The sequence below is a fragment of the Chiroxiphia lanceolata genome, chromosome 15 (assembly GCF_009829145.1).
Source record: "Chiroxiphia lanceolata isolate bChiLan1 chromosome 15, bChiLan1.pri, whole genome shotgun sequence".
In the NCBI taxonomy this organism is placed as follows: domain Eukaryota; kingdom Metazoa; phylum Chordata; class Aves; order Passeriformes; family Pipridae; genus Chiroxiphia; species Chiroxiphia lanceolata.
This window is the reverse complement of record NC_045651.1, coordinates 15,290,024-15,305,129: the sequence shown is the minus strand read 5'-3', so window position 1 is coordinate 15,305,129 and position 15,106 is coordinate 15,290,024. Positions and strand designations below refer to the sequence as shown.

Here is a 15,106-nt window from a genome sequence, read left to right as displayed (position 1 = left end):
TCTGTAAAACTGCACTCTATGAAACAAACCAGCAAACACAACAGGACTCCAACTCCCATTCTAAGTGATGGCAGTTTACTACCTCTTGTACTAAATTCACAAATTCAGTGGGTAATGTGGGTGCTTTTGCTTTGCAAAGCCAGGTCCTAATTTTTTAATGTAATTGCAGAAATGCAAGTTTGATACAGACTTACCTACACTTCATAAATTCATGTAAAATACACTTTTCAAATGCAGTATTTAACAGTATATAAAAAAGCAGCAAGGGGTGTTAGTGTCCTTTATGGACACTTGGGCCATCTCCATTTTAAGTTTCTGTTCATTATCTACATTATATAAGAAACCACACACTGACACATGTGAGTGACTGTTCCATGAAACTATGCAACTATGAGGCAACTTAACAAACAGGAATTAATTGTCATCCTAAGACATAGGAAAACCACAAAATGTTACTAGTGTAATTCTTATTCCACTCTCTTGTCAATAATTCAACTTCTTACGCTTGGAAAACTCAAGTTTTCCAGCTTTCCTGTGGTTTCCCCCAAGCTCTCTCCAGTAGTATACAATAAAATAATCTGTTAAAGTCCTTCCTCCATTCATTTCTAAGTGTCAGGTTTTCAGCACTTGCTTTAGCTGCAGGTTACACAACAGTTACACACCCCTTGTAAGCACATGGAAAAGTTGCAGTAGCTCACCTGGGGGTGTGAAAATACTATAATTTTTAGCTTACAGATATAAATGATCATCAGGGAAAATAAAGCTTAGGAAATGGATTTTTTACTCACTGGTTTGCTTCAGTCTGCAGTAGATTCCCTGAAGCAGAGCTGTGAAGTATTTCAAACAAATACACATAGTTCAAACAAATTATGGCCAGGTTCAGTGCAGTGCCAGGGACACAATTAGAAGGCAGGTGACTGCAGCAAATGACACTGAGACTGGACTAACTAGAGTGACCAGATGTTTCCCTCTGCCCCCTTCTTTTCATGGAAAAAAACAAACAAAAAACCCTCAAAACAAAAAGCCCATAAATTAAAAAAAAACCCTATTGCAAAAGAGTCCAAGAAATATTCTTACATAAACACTGCCCTGTAAGATTGCCAAGGCCAGTTTGTGCCACAGTCATTGCCTGAGTTGAGCAGAAGTCTCTTAGGCCTCTTGAAATTATGCAGGTATTTCATATCTCTCACTTAAAAATCTCCCTGGTTCTAAACACCGGGAAGGCTGGCTGGGCTGCTCAGCATGTCAGCAGGTAATGAAAGGTAAAACTCAAGAGTTCCAAATTAACTTGAGGTTCTGCTCCAGCCCTGGACACCTGCTGAGGACACACTGAGCTCTGCTAGAGCACATTGAAACCAAACTCACCCCACATACCTGCAGTATTTGTCCAGGATAAGTAGTTTGGGGGTGTTTCAATTTTTACATTTTTTATTAATATTTTTGCATATCTTAACTAAAAATCTGTTTTCTCTAAAGACAATAATTCCAAGCTCTCACGCTCAAAATTTTAGAAATGGAAACATGACATGTAACCTACTACAGGTAGATTTAATTTGTTTAATTCTTTAAATTATCTAGGCAGCAGTGGGACTGAAAAAACAAGTGTGAGAATATGATGGTATTTCCCAAGAAAGAAATACCAGCTTTGGAAAAAACAAAGTTTCTGTCTGTGTACTGCTGTTTTACAAATATCAGTTCAAACCACAGAGTTATGCAAAAGTCGTGCCCATCTCTCTCTGTGCTGCCAATTGAGGGACAGTGTCACAGCATAAAATTTGCATAAATTTGTTTGTATTAAAAATATCTCCTCTAGAGGGCAGCATTGAATCACCATTCACTGAGCAGGAAATCTCTGCTCTGATACACCTTTATAGTACACATTATATTGACAGGCTAAGGAGGCACAGGGGGAGTTATTTACCATTATAAAGCTGGAAATTTCTGCCATCTTATAATTTGAATAAATTAAAAAAAATTAAATAAATTTTATTATTAACTTTAATTATTATTCATGCATTACAGTGAGCGGGTTCTTTCATTCTTGCCCAAGAGCCTGCTATGTTTGGCTGACTGCAAAACCATATATATAAAAATTTAGCCTGGTTAGTGGGTTACTATACTAATCTTAAAATCACAGGTCAACCTGTGTCATTCTCTGTGGATTATTTTGCATCATTGCATGGGATGTCTTGAGCTGCTGAAACCTCCCACATGTTTTGCTGGTTTGCTTAAGAATTTAAAATGCTGAATTTATGAAATTACAGAAGACAAAAGCTCATCTAAATGTTTCACCTGTTGGTTTCCTAAAAAGAAAACACATCAGAAAGTTGCTTACCATAGAAGAAACATTCTTATTTTTAAATACACAGGAGAAAAATCCATATGGAAATCACCATTCTATATACAGCAAGTGTCAGAAGCAGTGAGTACAGGACTCCTCCATGGGAATAAAACAAAGCAAGTGGCAACATCTTGATGATTTTTTTTTTAAGTAAAATCTTGGTTCATTGACACTTGGAAACAGTTCCAGCTTGGAGTCAGATCAGGATTTCTCTACCACCTGTTTCATAATCCAGAGAAATATTCCTGAACTCACTGGCCAAGCCGCGATTCAGCTGCAAAACTCTTAATTAATCTCACTTGTCCCCATCAGCACAGGCCAAATCATCAGGTTCATGCTCTGACAAGGGCCCTCTTGAGCTGCCAGTACACTCCCAGCGCTGCTGGAGCTACACATGTGGGGTTTTTTGGCCATGTTCCCTTCTCCCTCAAATCCATTCTCCCCAGAAGCTTTAGGGAGTGCTCCCCAGAGTTGGGTGCAGCATCACCACTCCTGGGGCACCAGGACTGACACAACCCCCATAACCACAGCCAGAGTCAGTCACGTAACACATCTGCCATGTCTCGTGGCAAGGCAGCCCTGCCTGCCTTGTGGCAGAAAAACAAGAGCTTCGTGGCTGAAAAACCTTCTCAGGGGTTTCAAGTGAGCTCTTGTGCCCTAAGGATTCAGTTTGGGAACTTTGCTTCCTGCAGCGTGTTAGAGAGAGGATGTTGGTAGCAACTGGAAAGGTAATTGTCAGCCACAATTTTAAATAGAACAAGCCTTAAAGAAAGCTGCTTGTCCTCTGCTCCTGGGCAGCAGGCAGACATGGTTAGCTTAACCTAATGGAAACCACCATGCTTTCACAGGCATTTTAATTAGGGAAAGGAATTTTGGTTTGTAAACTAGAAAACAAAAATAAATTTGTCTGAGTTTCAGGTTTCCCCAAGACCAGTAACTTCAGTGTGTTACCCAGAATGTCTGCTGATGAATCCATGAAGCCAATATACCAAATATTTTAGTGATCAAGAAAAATCAAGTTGTTCAAGTCTCAGACTGACCCACATTTCATAAGCATTAGCAGCCTCCCTGTCAATCATCCTTATTGCTACTGACATATAGTGGTAACATTTTGCTGCACTTCAGAATTGCTGTAAAACAGTCTCACATTCTTTCCAACCAGAGGGGAAAACAAGAGAGGTTTCCTGGGGAAAAAATGCCCTATGCTTTGTGGGAGACTGAGAGCATGACTGAGTTGGAGCAAGACTGCCAGTAATACCTAAAAGTAAAATTTGTCTTTGTGAGCTATTTGCAAACTCAAAAGTATTCAAAAAGACCCACATAAACATTTTCATCTGGAAGGAGAAAATAATCAACTGATCTGGCATGAAGTTGCTGAGCAAAGCACATCTTTTTTTAACTCATTGCAATAAGATCATGACTGCTCTGTATTTAACAACCTACTCTTCTGAATATCTCTGTGTGTGTGTGTGTGTGTGTGGAAGGCACATGGAAGTCTAAACAGATTCCCTCTTACACTCTCTGCAATCCATAGAAAACCCAACAGTCCCTCTAATATAGTCTGTTGCTCTGAATGATATGATTGATAATCATAGAATGGTTTGGGTTTGAAGGAACTTCAAAGGTCATCTAGTTCCAACCTCCTGCCGTGGGCAGGGAACCAGGTACACTCAGTTCAGAACATAAAGGTCAGATGCATGATCTCAGCTGAGGACCAGGAGGGACTTCAAGTGCTGATCAGAACCTCAGCCCTGCCTGGGGATCCATTCCCTGCTCTGCTCCCAGGAGCTCTGCTCTCCACAGAGCTCCACTGCTTTGGTGGTGGAAGGGGTTGGTAGAGGAGATGTACCACCCACAGGCCTTGGAGACTGGTTAGTTCCTCATAGCCAAAGTGGCAACAGCATACAGCAGGATCCGTACCTGCCAGCATTCCTGGTGGGAATGGCAGTGGAGTCCAGAGAAGTGACTGAGCACAGATGGCTGATCTGTACAGGGGCAGTAAGTCACATGTCCTGAACATCCCTCGCTGCTGCAGGTGCACGGATGAACCGACCCGAGGGTGTTTGCCTGGCAGTTTCCAAAGGTGAGCACCAAAACATCTGGCAGCTGAGGTGTGGCACTGGTGGGTGTTGGATACCAGGTGGAGTCCCGTGCTAGGAGAATAATTCCAGCCTTCCTTGAGTGGTGTGGAAACGCTGTGAGTGGTCAGGCTGTGCCTCAGGGATGGGGAATAAGCACCCTGGTTACGAGGTTTAGGTGATTCCAAACGAGCTCTTCCTCCCTAACGACCAATGTCCCGGGTGCTGTGGCAGCAGAGCTCTGTGCTGGGAGGGGGACGGTGAGGAGCAATAGGTAAAGCACTTTTCTGGTATTCTGTATCAATGTTTTGCAGGCCTGGCAGTGGTCACAGTTGATGCCTACAAGCACTGGATATTCCACAAGTTGAAGACGGAATACTGACTTGTTTACCTGAAGATAATAGGACTTCGGGGTATTTCCTCAGAGAAAATATAAATTTTAATATAATTTCATAAGCTTTGGAGGTTAGCTTGTCTTGTAGCTTCAGTGATATCAAACTTCTTCAAGTAGGAGCTAGATAGAAAGCTGTTTAGTTTTTGCCAGCGTATGTAAAACAAGACTTTTCTATCTGCATTGTAGATTGTTTGTGGACACTTCCAGATTCTTGTGCTTTCTGCAGTCATTCTGGGGACTGAACTCTCATTGATACTGAAAGAGGTTCCGTGATCAGGACACGGGCAGGAATTTGAGTGTAGAAACCCACAGTGTGGTTTGGAGTAGTGAATTGCTTTTAGTTTGGAGATGACTGTGGCAGATGGGAAGAGCAACTGTACATTAAGGGAACAATTACAGATCTTCCTGGAGACATCAATGAGAGATTTGCCTTCAACCTTTCACAGAAGATTTTTTTAGCTTTAATTTGGGACAATAAAGGGGTTTTTCAAAAGCACTAAAAACCAGTGGGAGCTTGTTAGCTGCTCCTTATGCCTTTAAAAACCCCTACACCAAAAGTGATAGCTAAGAACATGAAATGGAAGTAAATAAAATGCATTTTCATTGCTGTTTTGAGTTACATAATTCTTGTTTCTTGATTTGTTAGTTGATACGAATTTACATGGATTTAATCTATATGGTGACCAAGAGAATGGTGAGTAACTGGTGAAAATGCCAAGTATAGCCACAAGTGATGTGTAGGTGTAGACCCTAAGCAGCCAACAACAACAGGTAACAAGTTCACTGCCTACAGCCCTTAAATCTCCTGTGTCCACACCCAGCAAGGCAGATGGGCAGTGCAGCATTGACCAGCACACAACACACCCCCCCAGCTAAAGGGATGAGCTCAAGGACACCCAGGATCCAGTCACAGGTAACAACCCACAGACATCACCCAACCTGCACAGAGCACAAAGCACATTCCCACTGTTCTTCAGAACACTGGAGCAAGAATTCCTGTAGCACCAGGTCAGCTTGTACAGGGCAGTTGCACCTGGACAGTCACATCCCTCTCTCAAGCCCTCTCTGGCAGTAGCTGCAGTAAGAGTTGCAGTGAAGCAAGAATTCTAACAGGTTTTTAGATCTACTCAGGGCACCAAAAATGACTCCCTTCTGTATTCTTTAAGATCAAGGCCACAGAGAACCCTGATATCATATTTGATATCATGGTCAGGCTCTTCATTTCACCTAAGACGCCCACACAGAACCCAGCAACTTGTCTGGGGCTAAAGTATTTCCTCCAGAAATTAACTGTTAAATCAAAAAGGCATTAAGGTGATGGGGATTACATCACTGGCCTGGTTAGGATTAACCAGTCTCACCAATAAAAATCCACAGCTTGCTTGTTTGAGTTTGTGTAGCTTCATCTTCTGCTCATTGGATGAATATTTGTACATGTTTCTCTGTTCAGTTTAAGAACTTGTTAATAGAAAGTATCTCCTCCCTGTAAAGGAATCTGGTTGCCTCTTGATCTTCATTGTAAGCTGAACAGACTCGGCTGTAAGCCATCCTTTTCCTCTTTGAAATAATTGTTTATGGCTCTCTACTGCACAGCCTCTTGTTTTTTTCAACATCTTAAAAAATGGGAACTGAGGAATAGTTATTAATTGATTTTGCAGTGGCATATACAGATATCAAAATAATAATCCATTCATTGCCCTGCTCTGCATGGGATGTGCCTGAGATAGTTTAAAGAAAGAGACTGAAAAGGGGGAGAGAAGGAAGAAGACAAGAGGAGTGTGCAGAGTTAGTTTACAGTTAAAACCACGTAAACCAAGAAAAAATAAAAAGTAAATTAAACTCACAAAACAAGACAATTAAATACTCCAAACTCCCAAGTTCTAGGAATCCCAACAGCAAAATTATATGCTCTGTTGTTTAAGAAGGGACTTCAGCAGAGCCCTCCCTGTCCTGCAACTCTCTGCACTGAAAGTATTGCCACATTTTTTTGTTTGGAAATTCTCCAGCAGAGGCTTCCTGGGGAATTCAGCTTCCACAGTAACAAAGTGCTGGCACATCTTCAGGCACAGACCCCAGAACAGGACCCAGAGGTGCTTCCCCTTGAGGGGAAAAAAGCTTCTCATGGTTGTAGAAATAACCCCAGGCAGTCAGGGTTGTTGTGTTCAGCCCCAGAGCTGCTGTTTCCAAACCCCGGCAGCAGCGACGAACGGAGCTCGGCTTTGTCTCCTCTGCAGGTTGCAAGTCCTTCTCCTGTCTGACCAGACAGTTTACAGCAGCTTCTTCCATTTTCAGGGCTGCATCCTCTTTTTCTTTGTTTTCAGCCAGGTTCTTTCACCCTTTCAATGTGCATGTGCAATGCAGATACAGAGGTGAGAGCCAGACTAGGACAGGGGCTCACTCCATGCGATGAGGCACACGAGCAGCTGGCTCAGTACTGTTAGTTCACACAGCAGCACGAGCAGTGAAAATACTGTTCATTCCCAGCTACTGGCAGCAGTACCTTTATCAAATCCTGGTGTTACCATGCGTATTTTATGGGTTTGGGAGCTTTACAATATTTTCCAAGTCCGTAAATGTCAGAATCCAGTATAAAAAAAGGGTCAATATATTACTGTCGGAAGTTTTTTTTTTCCTTTTTTTATACAAAAATTAAAAAGATCAAAATATATCACATTATTTACATATTGTGCTTCATGCTTAGGGATCACTGAAAAAGAACACACAGACAAACATTTTAATCAGATAAATGCTCCATTCCTTACACTTACTAACCTTATTGTTATTATTATAAGGATTGGCATTCAAATTTCTTTTAATATTAACAAGACATCCAAATGACTTACACATAATTAAAAACTTTGATGTACTAAGGGTGTGCTCACATTCTAACTGAGGGTTTGCAACCAGTTAGTAACATGCTTGCTGTTAACTCCCAACTACATCCACATGCAACTGGGTTAGTAATTCCTCTCAGCTTCAGTGTCATACCCTTGTCAGAGAATGAGCATTCTTCTGCAAGTCTGAATTAAATCCTCATGTCCCAGTGGACACATCTTTCCTCATTCTCCCAGGCTGCATTAGCACTTAACACCCCTGGCTGTTCTGGGTGCAGGAGATGGAATGAATTACCTGCACCCAGGGTATTGGAGCACTCAGCCAGTGTGGTGGCTCTGGGTTATAATTACAATGGCAGAAGAGCCCTTGTTTGGCCATAAATGTTTGTAACTCTGCAACAAAGCAATAACCCACTGTAAAATTCTCATCTAGAGCTTATGAGCTGAGTAAGTTACAGGAGCACATCTTGCAGAGTGCTGCAGCCTTTCCACAGGTGGTTCCTAAGCTGCCTGGGCCATAACAAAAGCCTGAGCAAGCCTGTAAAAAGGCATTCTACTGACAGTATTAACAACAACGATTTTTTTTGTGCTTAGCAAGTTCTTGGTGTTCCCAGCACCAATCTAGAGCAGTGGGGAACAAAACTGAAGCTGCTGGAATCCTGCTCTCCCAAGGCATGACATCATGTCTGCCAGGCATATAAAGGACATGCAGCAGGGCAAACAATCATCATGCAGCCAGAAAAATTACTTGGGGCCTGTTCAAGGATATACAGTTATTAATGTTACTGTACCTTATGCCAACATCCTGCTACTGGCAGTCCGTCTGGTCCCTGCAAAATTGAATTTACAGATTCAGTTTTCTTGACAGTGGCTTAAGTGTCAGACCCAAAAACCTGAAGCTCAGTTGTCACAACAATGAATAGTTTAGCAGCACTGTTAATTACCATGCAAAACCCATTTACTGTATATGCACAACAATAAATATGCAGGCAATGTAATCCATGTGTCACAACACAAAACTGAACAGACCCCAGGGTAAAAAAAAATCAGAAATCTACACTTTCTGTTTTCCTTCAAACAAAAAAGAAAATGTGAACAAATATAAAGATTTGAAACCACAGTTCATTAACTTCATGATCTGCTTTATGAGGTAGTGGGTTTTGTAATCAGACATAAATATGGAAAGCATGATGTGGAAATGTACTTTTTGTTAAAATGTGCTTTTCAATTGGGGGGGGAGGTGATGTAGGTCCTTTTTTTCCTGGATGGTATCCTGATTGTGTTAAATTTGATCCTGCAGTACTTAGTTTCTTTAAGAAATCTTGAGTTGCTGAACTGATTGACATAGGATGAGTTGTGGACTATGCAAAGGGAGTGAAAATATTTGTCATGTTCCAATGGAGATTCAAGAAGCACACAAAAACCAGAAAGCCAGAGAAGAGCTCACTGACCAGGAGGAGAGCACTGAAAAGGAGCCCCTTAGAAGAGGAATGGGCTTTGTATGACCAGCTCTTTCAAGACACTTTAGAAGAAATAGCTGACTTCAGCTGCCTTTTGTGATGCTGGAATTTTTTAAGGCTCTTGGATCTCCGATTACATGAATTTCTGCATGCAGAGCCACAGAGAGCACACATGCACTGACCCTTCCCTCAGAGCCACCTCAGATTCCCCGGGGGTGGGAAGCCACGGGGATGTGTGTGCAGCAGAGGGAACTGCCAGTGCAAACAGAGGTCAAAATGCAATTTTACATTTTTTACTGTAAATGTCAGTCATCACATTTTTTGTATTCTGTATTGATTTTATATGTAAAATAGCCTATGCCCAATAAAACAGATGCAGTGAAGTAAGGTTACCCTCTCCAGCTACTCACAGTGTTAAGAAGTCAAGTTATTTGCACATGCTTTCCTGTGACATTAGTTAGAAAACACACATTTTTCTGCTGACACGGTCAATGTTTTGGTCCATAACTATTCATAAGAAAAGTGCAACTGGTACATTTGCCAGAGTTATCTGAGGGTGAAGGGTACAGGGGACAAGTTGCAGAGCAGTCGTTTGACCAAGAAACTTCCTGACTTGCTGTTAAAGCACACCCTAACACGGATGGTCAGAGTTGATTTCTGCCCTGTTTTTTTCTCCTTCCTCAGAGTACTTACTTTAGTCATCATAAAACTCCAGCCTTTCTACCACCTTTCACTCCAGTGATTCCAGAGTGACTTGTCAACTTAAAAAGAGCTTTGTGGCCTGTGTGTAAGGCTCGTGCTGATGCTCCTGGACTAAAAGCCATCACTGAGAGCCCAGAAAACCTCTACCACACAGTGGGGTGGAGAACAAAGTCACCATTCCAACCAACATGCAACTGCCCTTCGTATACACAAACAGGGAGATGTGCAAGGGCTTCACTAACTGGTCATGTTGTAGTTACATCTTGGAGAAATCACCTACTGCAGTTTACAATGCCTTCAATACAGAGAGGTCCTGTGTTTTCTGTACAGTTAAGATGGGAGATGCTTGGTGAATAGAACATCTCTGGGGAGTAAATACGGAGAGTTGGAGCAGGCCTGCTGTTAGGAATTGGTTTCTTTGACACATCTGAAAGTAATTTAACTTTTTGAAAGAGAAACAGCTTACTGCCCTTTTGTTTCTCTGAGGACAACTGCAAATCATCTGACATGCAGCATTTTCTATGGTTAAAAAAAATGAAAATAAAACAATGACTAGTTGAGCAGAGCCCTTTTGGGGAGGAGAGCACGAACCTTCCTGCATAACCACTGGACCCAACCTGAGCTCTGTGCTGACACATCAAAGCCCTTCTGATGCCCAGAGTGCTGGTGACCCTGCTCTGCAGGGCTGCCCCTTCGAGGGAAGCTTTTCAAATCCCAGCTGGGAATGGGAACTTACAGGACTGCACCAGCACAAGGGGAACCAAACTGGGCCACAGGTGCTGAGAGAAACTGTAGCTAACTTTGAGCATCTGTTGCCAGGAAGGGACCAGCATCCTCTACGTAATCTCCCATGGTTTACACTCCTTATCTAAAGTCATTTTAACTGGGAGGAAGCAGGAACAAGACATTGGCATCCTTCCCCAAATGCCAAAGTGAAACATCTCGTTCCCGCCCTGCTGCCTTGTGTCCTTCCTCTCCCTGGAGGGATTTGCTTCTCAGGACAGGGCTTGGCCACAGCAGGAACACACACAGCAAACCATGCAAGGCAGGCAGAGAGCAGATACTGTACCAAAGGACAGGGCATGCTCAGCCCATCCAGGCCTGGCAAACCTGGCTCCCTTTTGCTGCCTGCAATGCTATGATCTCCCTGTTTGGAAAAACAACTGCTTGTTGAGAATGATAAAGGACCAGAAGTAAGTCAGACAGACACCCACGTTTCAGCAGAGGAGGAGGAGGAGGACAGGTCTAGAGCTTCACAGCTCCATTTCTGATGACACAGCAAGTCAGCAGAGTGGTTTTATGGTAGGGAATTCACAGACACGCAGAGTCTGTCATCTGGGAAAGATCATCTATACACAAACCAGAGATTCACATTTGTAACAGCACAGTCAGAGAGGTAAGAGGTAAATCACCCAACATGTTGAGGGAGGAAAAAATTAATGGTAGTTCACATTCAATCTCCAGGCAAAATAAAGCATATTGACTAAAGGAGCTTTTTACTGGTATGGTAGAGCTACACAACAGCTTTGGCTGCTATAGCTGTGCTGGCAGGCTGAGGAAAAGTCACACATTTAGACAAGAAATGGGTTTTTGGATCGTGTTAGAGCAAGTACCTGGCACTATTTGCTGCTCTGAACTAAAGTCTTAAACAGGTACATTTAAGTAGTTTCAGTTCAATATTTGATACTTTTCATCCTGCACCCTCAAAGCATTTTAGGGAAAGGATCTCTCTGGTTTTAATCATTATATGAAAAACAGTAATGAAAAGGAGGTAAATTTTACCAGGTCAAATAACTTCTAAGTCAGACTAGATTTTTTTTTTTTCCTGGGCTCTGTCAAGTGAATGAGAGGTTCTGGAAGTGGACTTGGGAGATCTGGGTTGCCCTGGCTCAAACACCCAGGAGGTTTCCTGGAAAGCCTGTCTTTGTAGGCACTGCACAGTGGTGGCCCGGGATGTGTCTGAGAAGGGACAGATCTGAGCCACAGGCAGAGAAACCCAGGGAGGTCTCTTCTCCCAGAGGCACTTCTTGGCAGCCTGGGGAGCTCCAGCTCCAGCTCATCCATCACTTCTCTTCAGCAGAACTATGATGGCATCAACTCCAAGACACTTCCCCAGGCTCGTCCCTCGCTCAGTTTTTGCTGGGATGAACAGATAGAGCTGACCTTGTTTTCAAATCACCTCCCATGCACAGCACCCAGTTACTCCCTGATTTCAGACATGCTCCGAAGCCAGGCCTGCAGCTTCACACTATCTCCTGAAGAGCTCTACTGAGGCCCATTGTTCCTGACTACAATAAGAAGGTCTTTACACAAAGATCCTTTATTTTTACTGCTGTGTCTTGCTCCCATCTGGCCAGTGAGGAGCCCTTACAGCGAGCAGTGAACTTCCAGCAGTGCAGATAAACCAGTAAGAAAAGTGAGAAAACAATAACCATCTGCTCTGATTTACTGCAAAACAGAGAACTCCCAAATCCTCCCTCCTTTTCCCTGGCTAAAAAGCTGTGGCTCCTTTTCAGCCCCAGCAACCCGAGCTCAGGATGAGGGAAATGGAAGACATACCACAGGACAAGGCTGATCCAGTCCAGGGGGGCCTGGTTCCCCCTTCTGCCCCTTGGCTCCTTTTCTCCCTGGTATTCCTCGCTCACCCTGTCAGCACAAAAGGAAAATATCAGGAAAAAGGAGAAGGAACACCTTTGCTTTATGTCTCACAGCACTTACAGAGCCCCACTCCTCACCCAGAGTAGGGACAGTTGCACAAGTGTTACCTCAGCTGAATAATTAAATCAAAGTGAAAATCTTTAGTTAAAAGCTGAGTGGAGATATTGTAATAGATAATTGATTGACTAAAGGTTGGTATGTGACAGCAAGTGGGAGCAGCAGCTTCCAGCCACTGCCCTGGACTCAGCTGGGCATCCCTTTGTTTAAGGATCCCTGTAGCAAAACCTTTGCCTTGGATCTATTTTCAAGGTCTAGAAACCAAGACCAGCGATTCTTTGCAGCCTGGAGCTGTCAGGCTGCTCCATTTCCCCACAGCAGTTGTGCTGTGGGTGGGGGTCAAAAGCTCTTCCAGGTGGGTAGGAGTTAACTGCCTGTCCTGCCCTACTCTGGGACTGGGCAAGTACTTGTGCTATGGAAAAGGCCTTTCAGGAATTACTTGAGAAACAGCCAAGAGAGGACCAGCACCCAGGGTAACCTGGCAGAAAGAGCTGCTTGTCCTGCCCCATGAATGTGTCTGCAGCCATAATCTACTCACCTTCTCGCCTCTTTCACTTCTCTCTCCTTTCTCTCCTCTGAGACCTGGGAAACCCTATCACAACAATTTTTAGATGGGGAAAAAGAGGAAAAAAAAAAAAAGGTTTTGTAAGTTCAGTCTGTGAACATCTTGGCATCTCAGTTCATCAGCCCATCCTGCCATGGTGAAGAATGACATTTTCTTCCCGTTTTACTTCATGTGTCAGCAATTTCTTGGGAAAGCTGGAGTGCTCCACCACACCCCAGTAATGTTACAGGTATTAAAAGTTTCATTTGACTGAATCCCATACAAATATCCTCAGCTGGAAAGGAAAACCCCCACGGCACCTTTAGCTGAGCAGTTCCACTGTGCAGGGGAAGTATCCCACCAACTGGCCTGAATTCAGCCCTTTCCTACAGACATCATTCCATGGGCACTGTGTTTAAGGGAGAGTAGTCTATACAATCTTAGTTACATATTTTCCCAACAGTCTCAAGTTACGTGCATGCTATTCATGTTTATACATAAATAATTAATGGTTTCCATACTCACATCCAATCCTGGCTCCCCTGGCTTTCCCTGCGGTTGTAAAAATAAAAATTAAGACATAAAATCAGAATTAAGACATGCTGTGTTGAGTTTGGTGTTGCAGACAAACTTATATCCAGTTGGTGTGATATGGTAGTAAGAGCACAGGCTCACTCAGCAGCCCCTGGGGTTGGAGGCTGCTCCTTGTGACCCACCAGGGTAGTGCTGGTCAGCCCAGCTCTGCAGCTCTGGCTGGACTCAGCCCCTGTTTTAGGATTGCACCCCAATGCCACCTCTCCTCTCCCACCCCATGGATTACCTTCTCTCCTTTGGTACCAGGTAAACCAATGAGCCCTGGAGCGCCCGGGAGGCCCTGAAGTTACAAAGAAACAAGGCATTGGGGTTGTTGCTGTCAGGCAGATTGCTGTCAACAGCCAGAAATGAGATTTGGGAAAATTACTCACAGCAGGTCCAGTGTCACCGTGGTCCCCCTTCTCACCAGTGTCACCTTTTTCTCCCTTTGCACCGTCCAAACCCTGCATAAATGAAATGGCATCAGCCAAGGAGAGCTGGCAGCTCTGCCCAGGGCATCCACCCCAAACACCCACCACCTCCCCTGCCCCCTTCTCTGGGATGCTTTCACCCACACTGCTGGCCATGTTTTCCTCTTGACCAAGTCAGGTAAGAAAATAGTTGAAAATGCAGGTTGAAGCCTTTTGGTTTGGAAACCCTGACTCACATGTGCTGCCAGCCCTCAGGACTCTGTGCTGGAGGAGGGTTTTAGGTCGTAAATGTGTTTGGAAGGACAAACTGCTTGTTTTCTGGAACACCAACTGCTGAACAGTGTAACCAAGGGATTTGTTGTGACAACAGTGACCCAAAAAAAAAAAAAGTCAGTCTCCAGAGCTGACAGGCCTTTTGTGAGCCTGTAAATAATGCACTGGCAGCTGGGAAACTGGGTGACATTTAATTTATTGACTTACTTTAGGTCCCTGGATTCCTGGAGGGCCCTGTGGGAAAGACAATGGTGCATTTGAAAAAAACCAGAATTTATAAACCCATCCTAAAGTTTCCTTCCCAAACCATTTCTTGCTCAAATTATGGTCTGACAGTGGCTGGCCAAATATTTCTTTTTGAGACAGGTGGCAGTTTATTTGGTCCTCTGATATCAAATTAGGGGGAAGGGGAGCTGGAAAGGACCACTTAGCGTATCAAGGGACAAATAAAGCTCTGCAACATGAGTTTTGGGGAGCAAGAGCCCCCCCCCCCAAAATTTTGCTGAAGCAAATGACAGCAAGCTTGGGCACGGCTGGGACACCTCACAGGTTATGAAGGTGACCTGGAAAGCCACCTGGTTTTGACACATAGTCCCTCAAGGTGAATCTTGGACTCAGCAGAGACATCCTGACCTTCCAGATGCCTTTGACAGCTCCTTTTGGAGCATTTTAGACACCAAACCCCTCAGATATCTGCATCAGAAGTGCTTCACATGTTCACCACCCGCATCCTCTCCCAGTGCAGCTGATGGCAAAGAACT

At 43.7% G+C, this 15,106-nt stretch overlaps 2 protein-coding genes across 10 annotated transcripts in view; one reads left to right on the top strand and one right to left on the bottom strand.

The window, feature by feature from the left end:
* Positions 1-9,512, top strand: part of HNRNPAB (heterogeneous nuclear ribonucleoprotein A/B) — a 29,283-nt gene extending 19,771 nt beyond the window's left edge. For 2 of the 4 annotated variants that reach the window (XM_032702996.1, XM_032702999.1), the window contains one exon: positions 8,948-9,512. The gene's annotated coding sequence lies outside the window, so the exon portion shown is untranslated. Of the gene's footprint in view, positions 1-4,733 lie in introns of all 4 variants that reach the window. The other 2 variants (XM_032702994.1, XM_032702997.1) reach the window with 1 other exon arrangement.
* COL23A1 (collagen type XXIII alpha 1 chain) overlaps positions 7,455-15,106 on the bottom strand; it is a 176,205-nt gene continuing 168,553 nt past the window's right edge. For 3 of the 6 annotated variants that reach the window (XM_032702988.1, XM_032702990.1, XM_032702993.1), the window contains 8 exons: positions 14,553-14,579; positions 14,034-14,105; positions 13,889-13,942; positions 13,594-13,620; positions 13,063-13,116; positions 12,369-12,455; positions 10,879-10,956; positions 8,352-8,477 (listed from right to left, as the gene is read on the bottom strand). In XM_032702988.1, the coding sequence (XP_032558879.1) occupies positions 8,430-8,477; positions 10,879-10,956; positions 12,369-12,455; positions 13,063-13,116; positions 13,594-13,620; positions 13,889-13,942; positions 14,034-14,105; positions 14,553-14,579 (447 nt within the window). In that variant the 3' untranslated portion in view covers positions 8,352-8,429. Of the gene's footprint in view, positions 7,521-8,351; positions 8,478-10,878; positions 10,957-12,368; positions 12,456-13,062; positions 13,117-13,593; positions 13,621-13,888; positions 13,943-14,033; positions 14,106-14,552; positions 14,580-15,106 lie in introns of those variants that run through there. The other 3 variants (XM_032702989.1, XM_032702992.1, XM_032702991.1) reach the window with 3 other exon arrangements.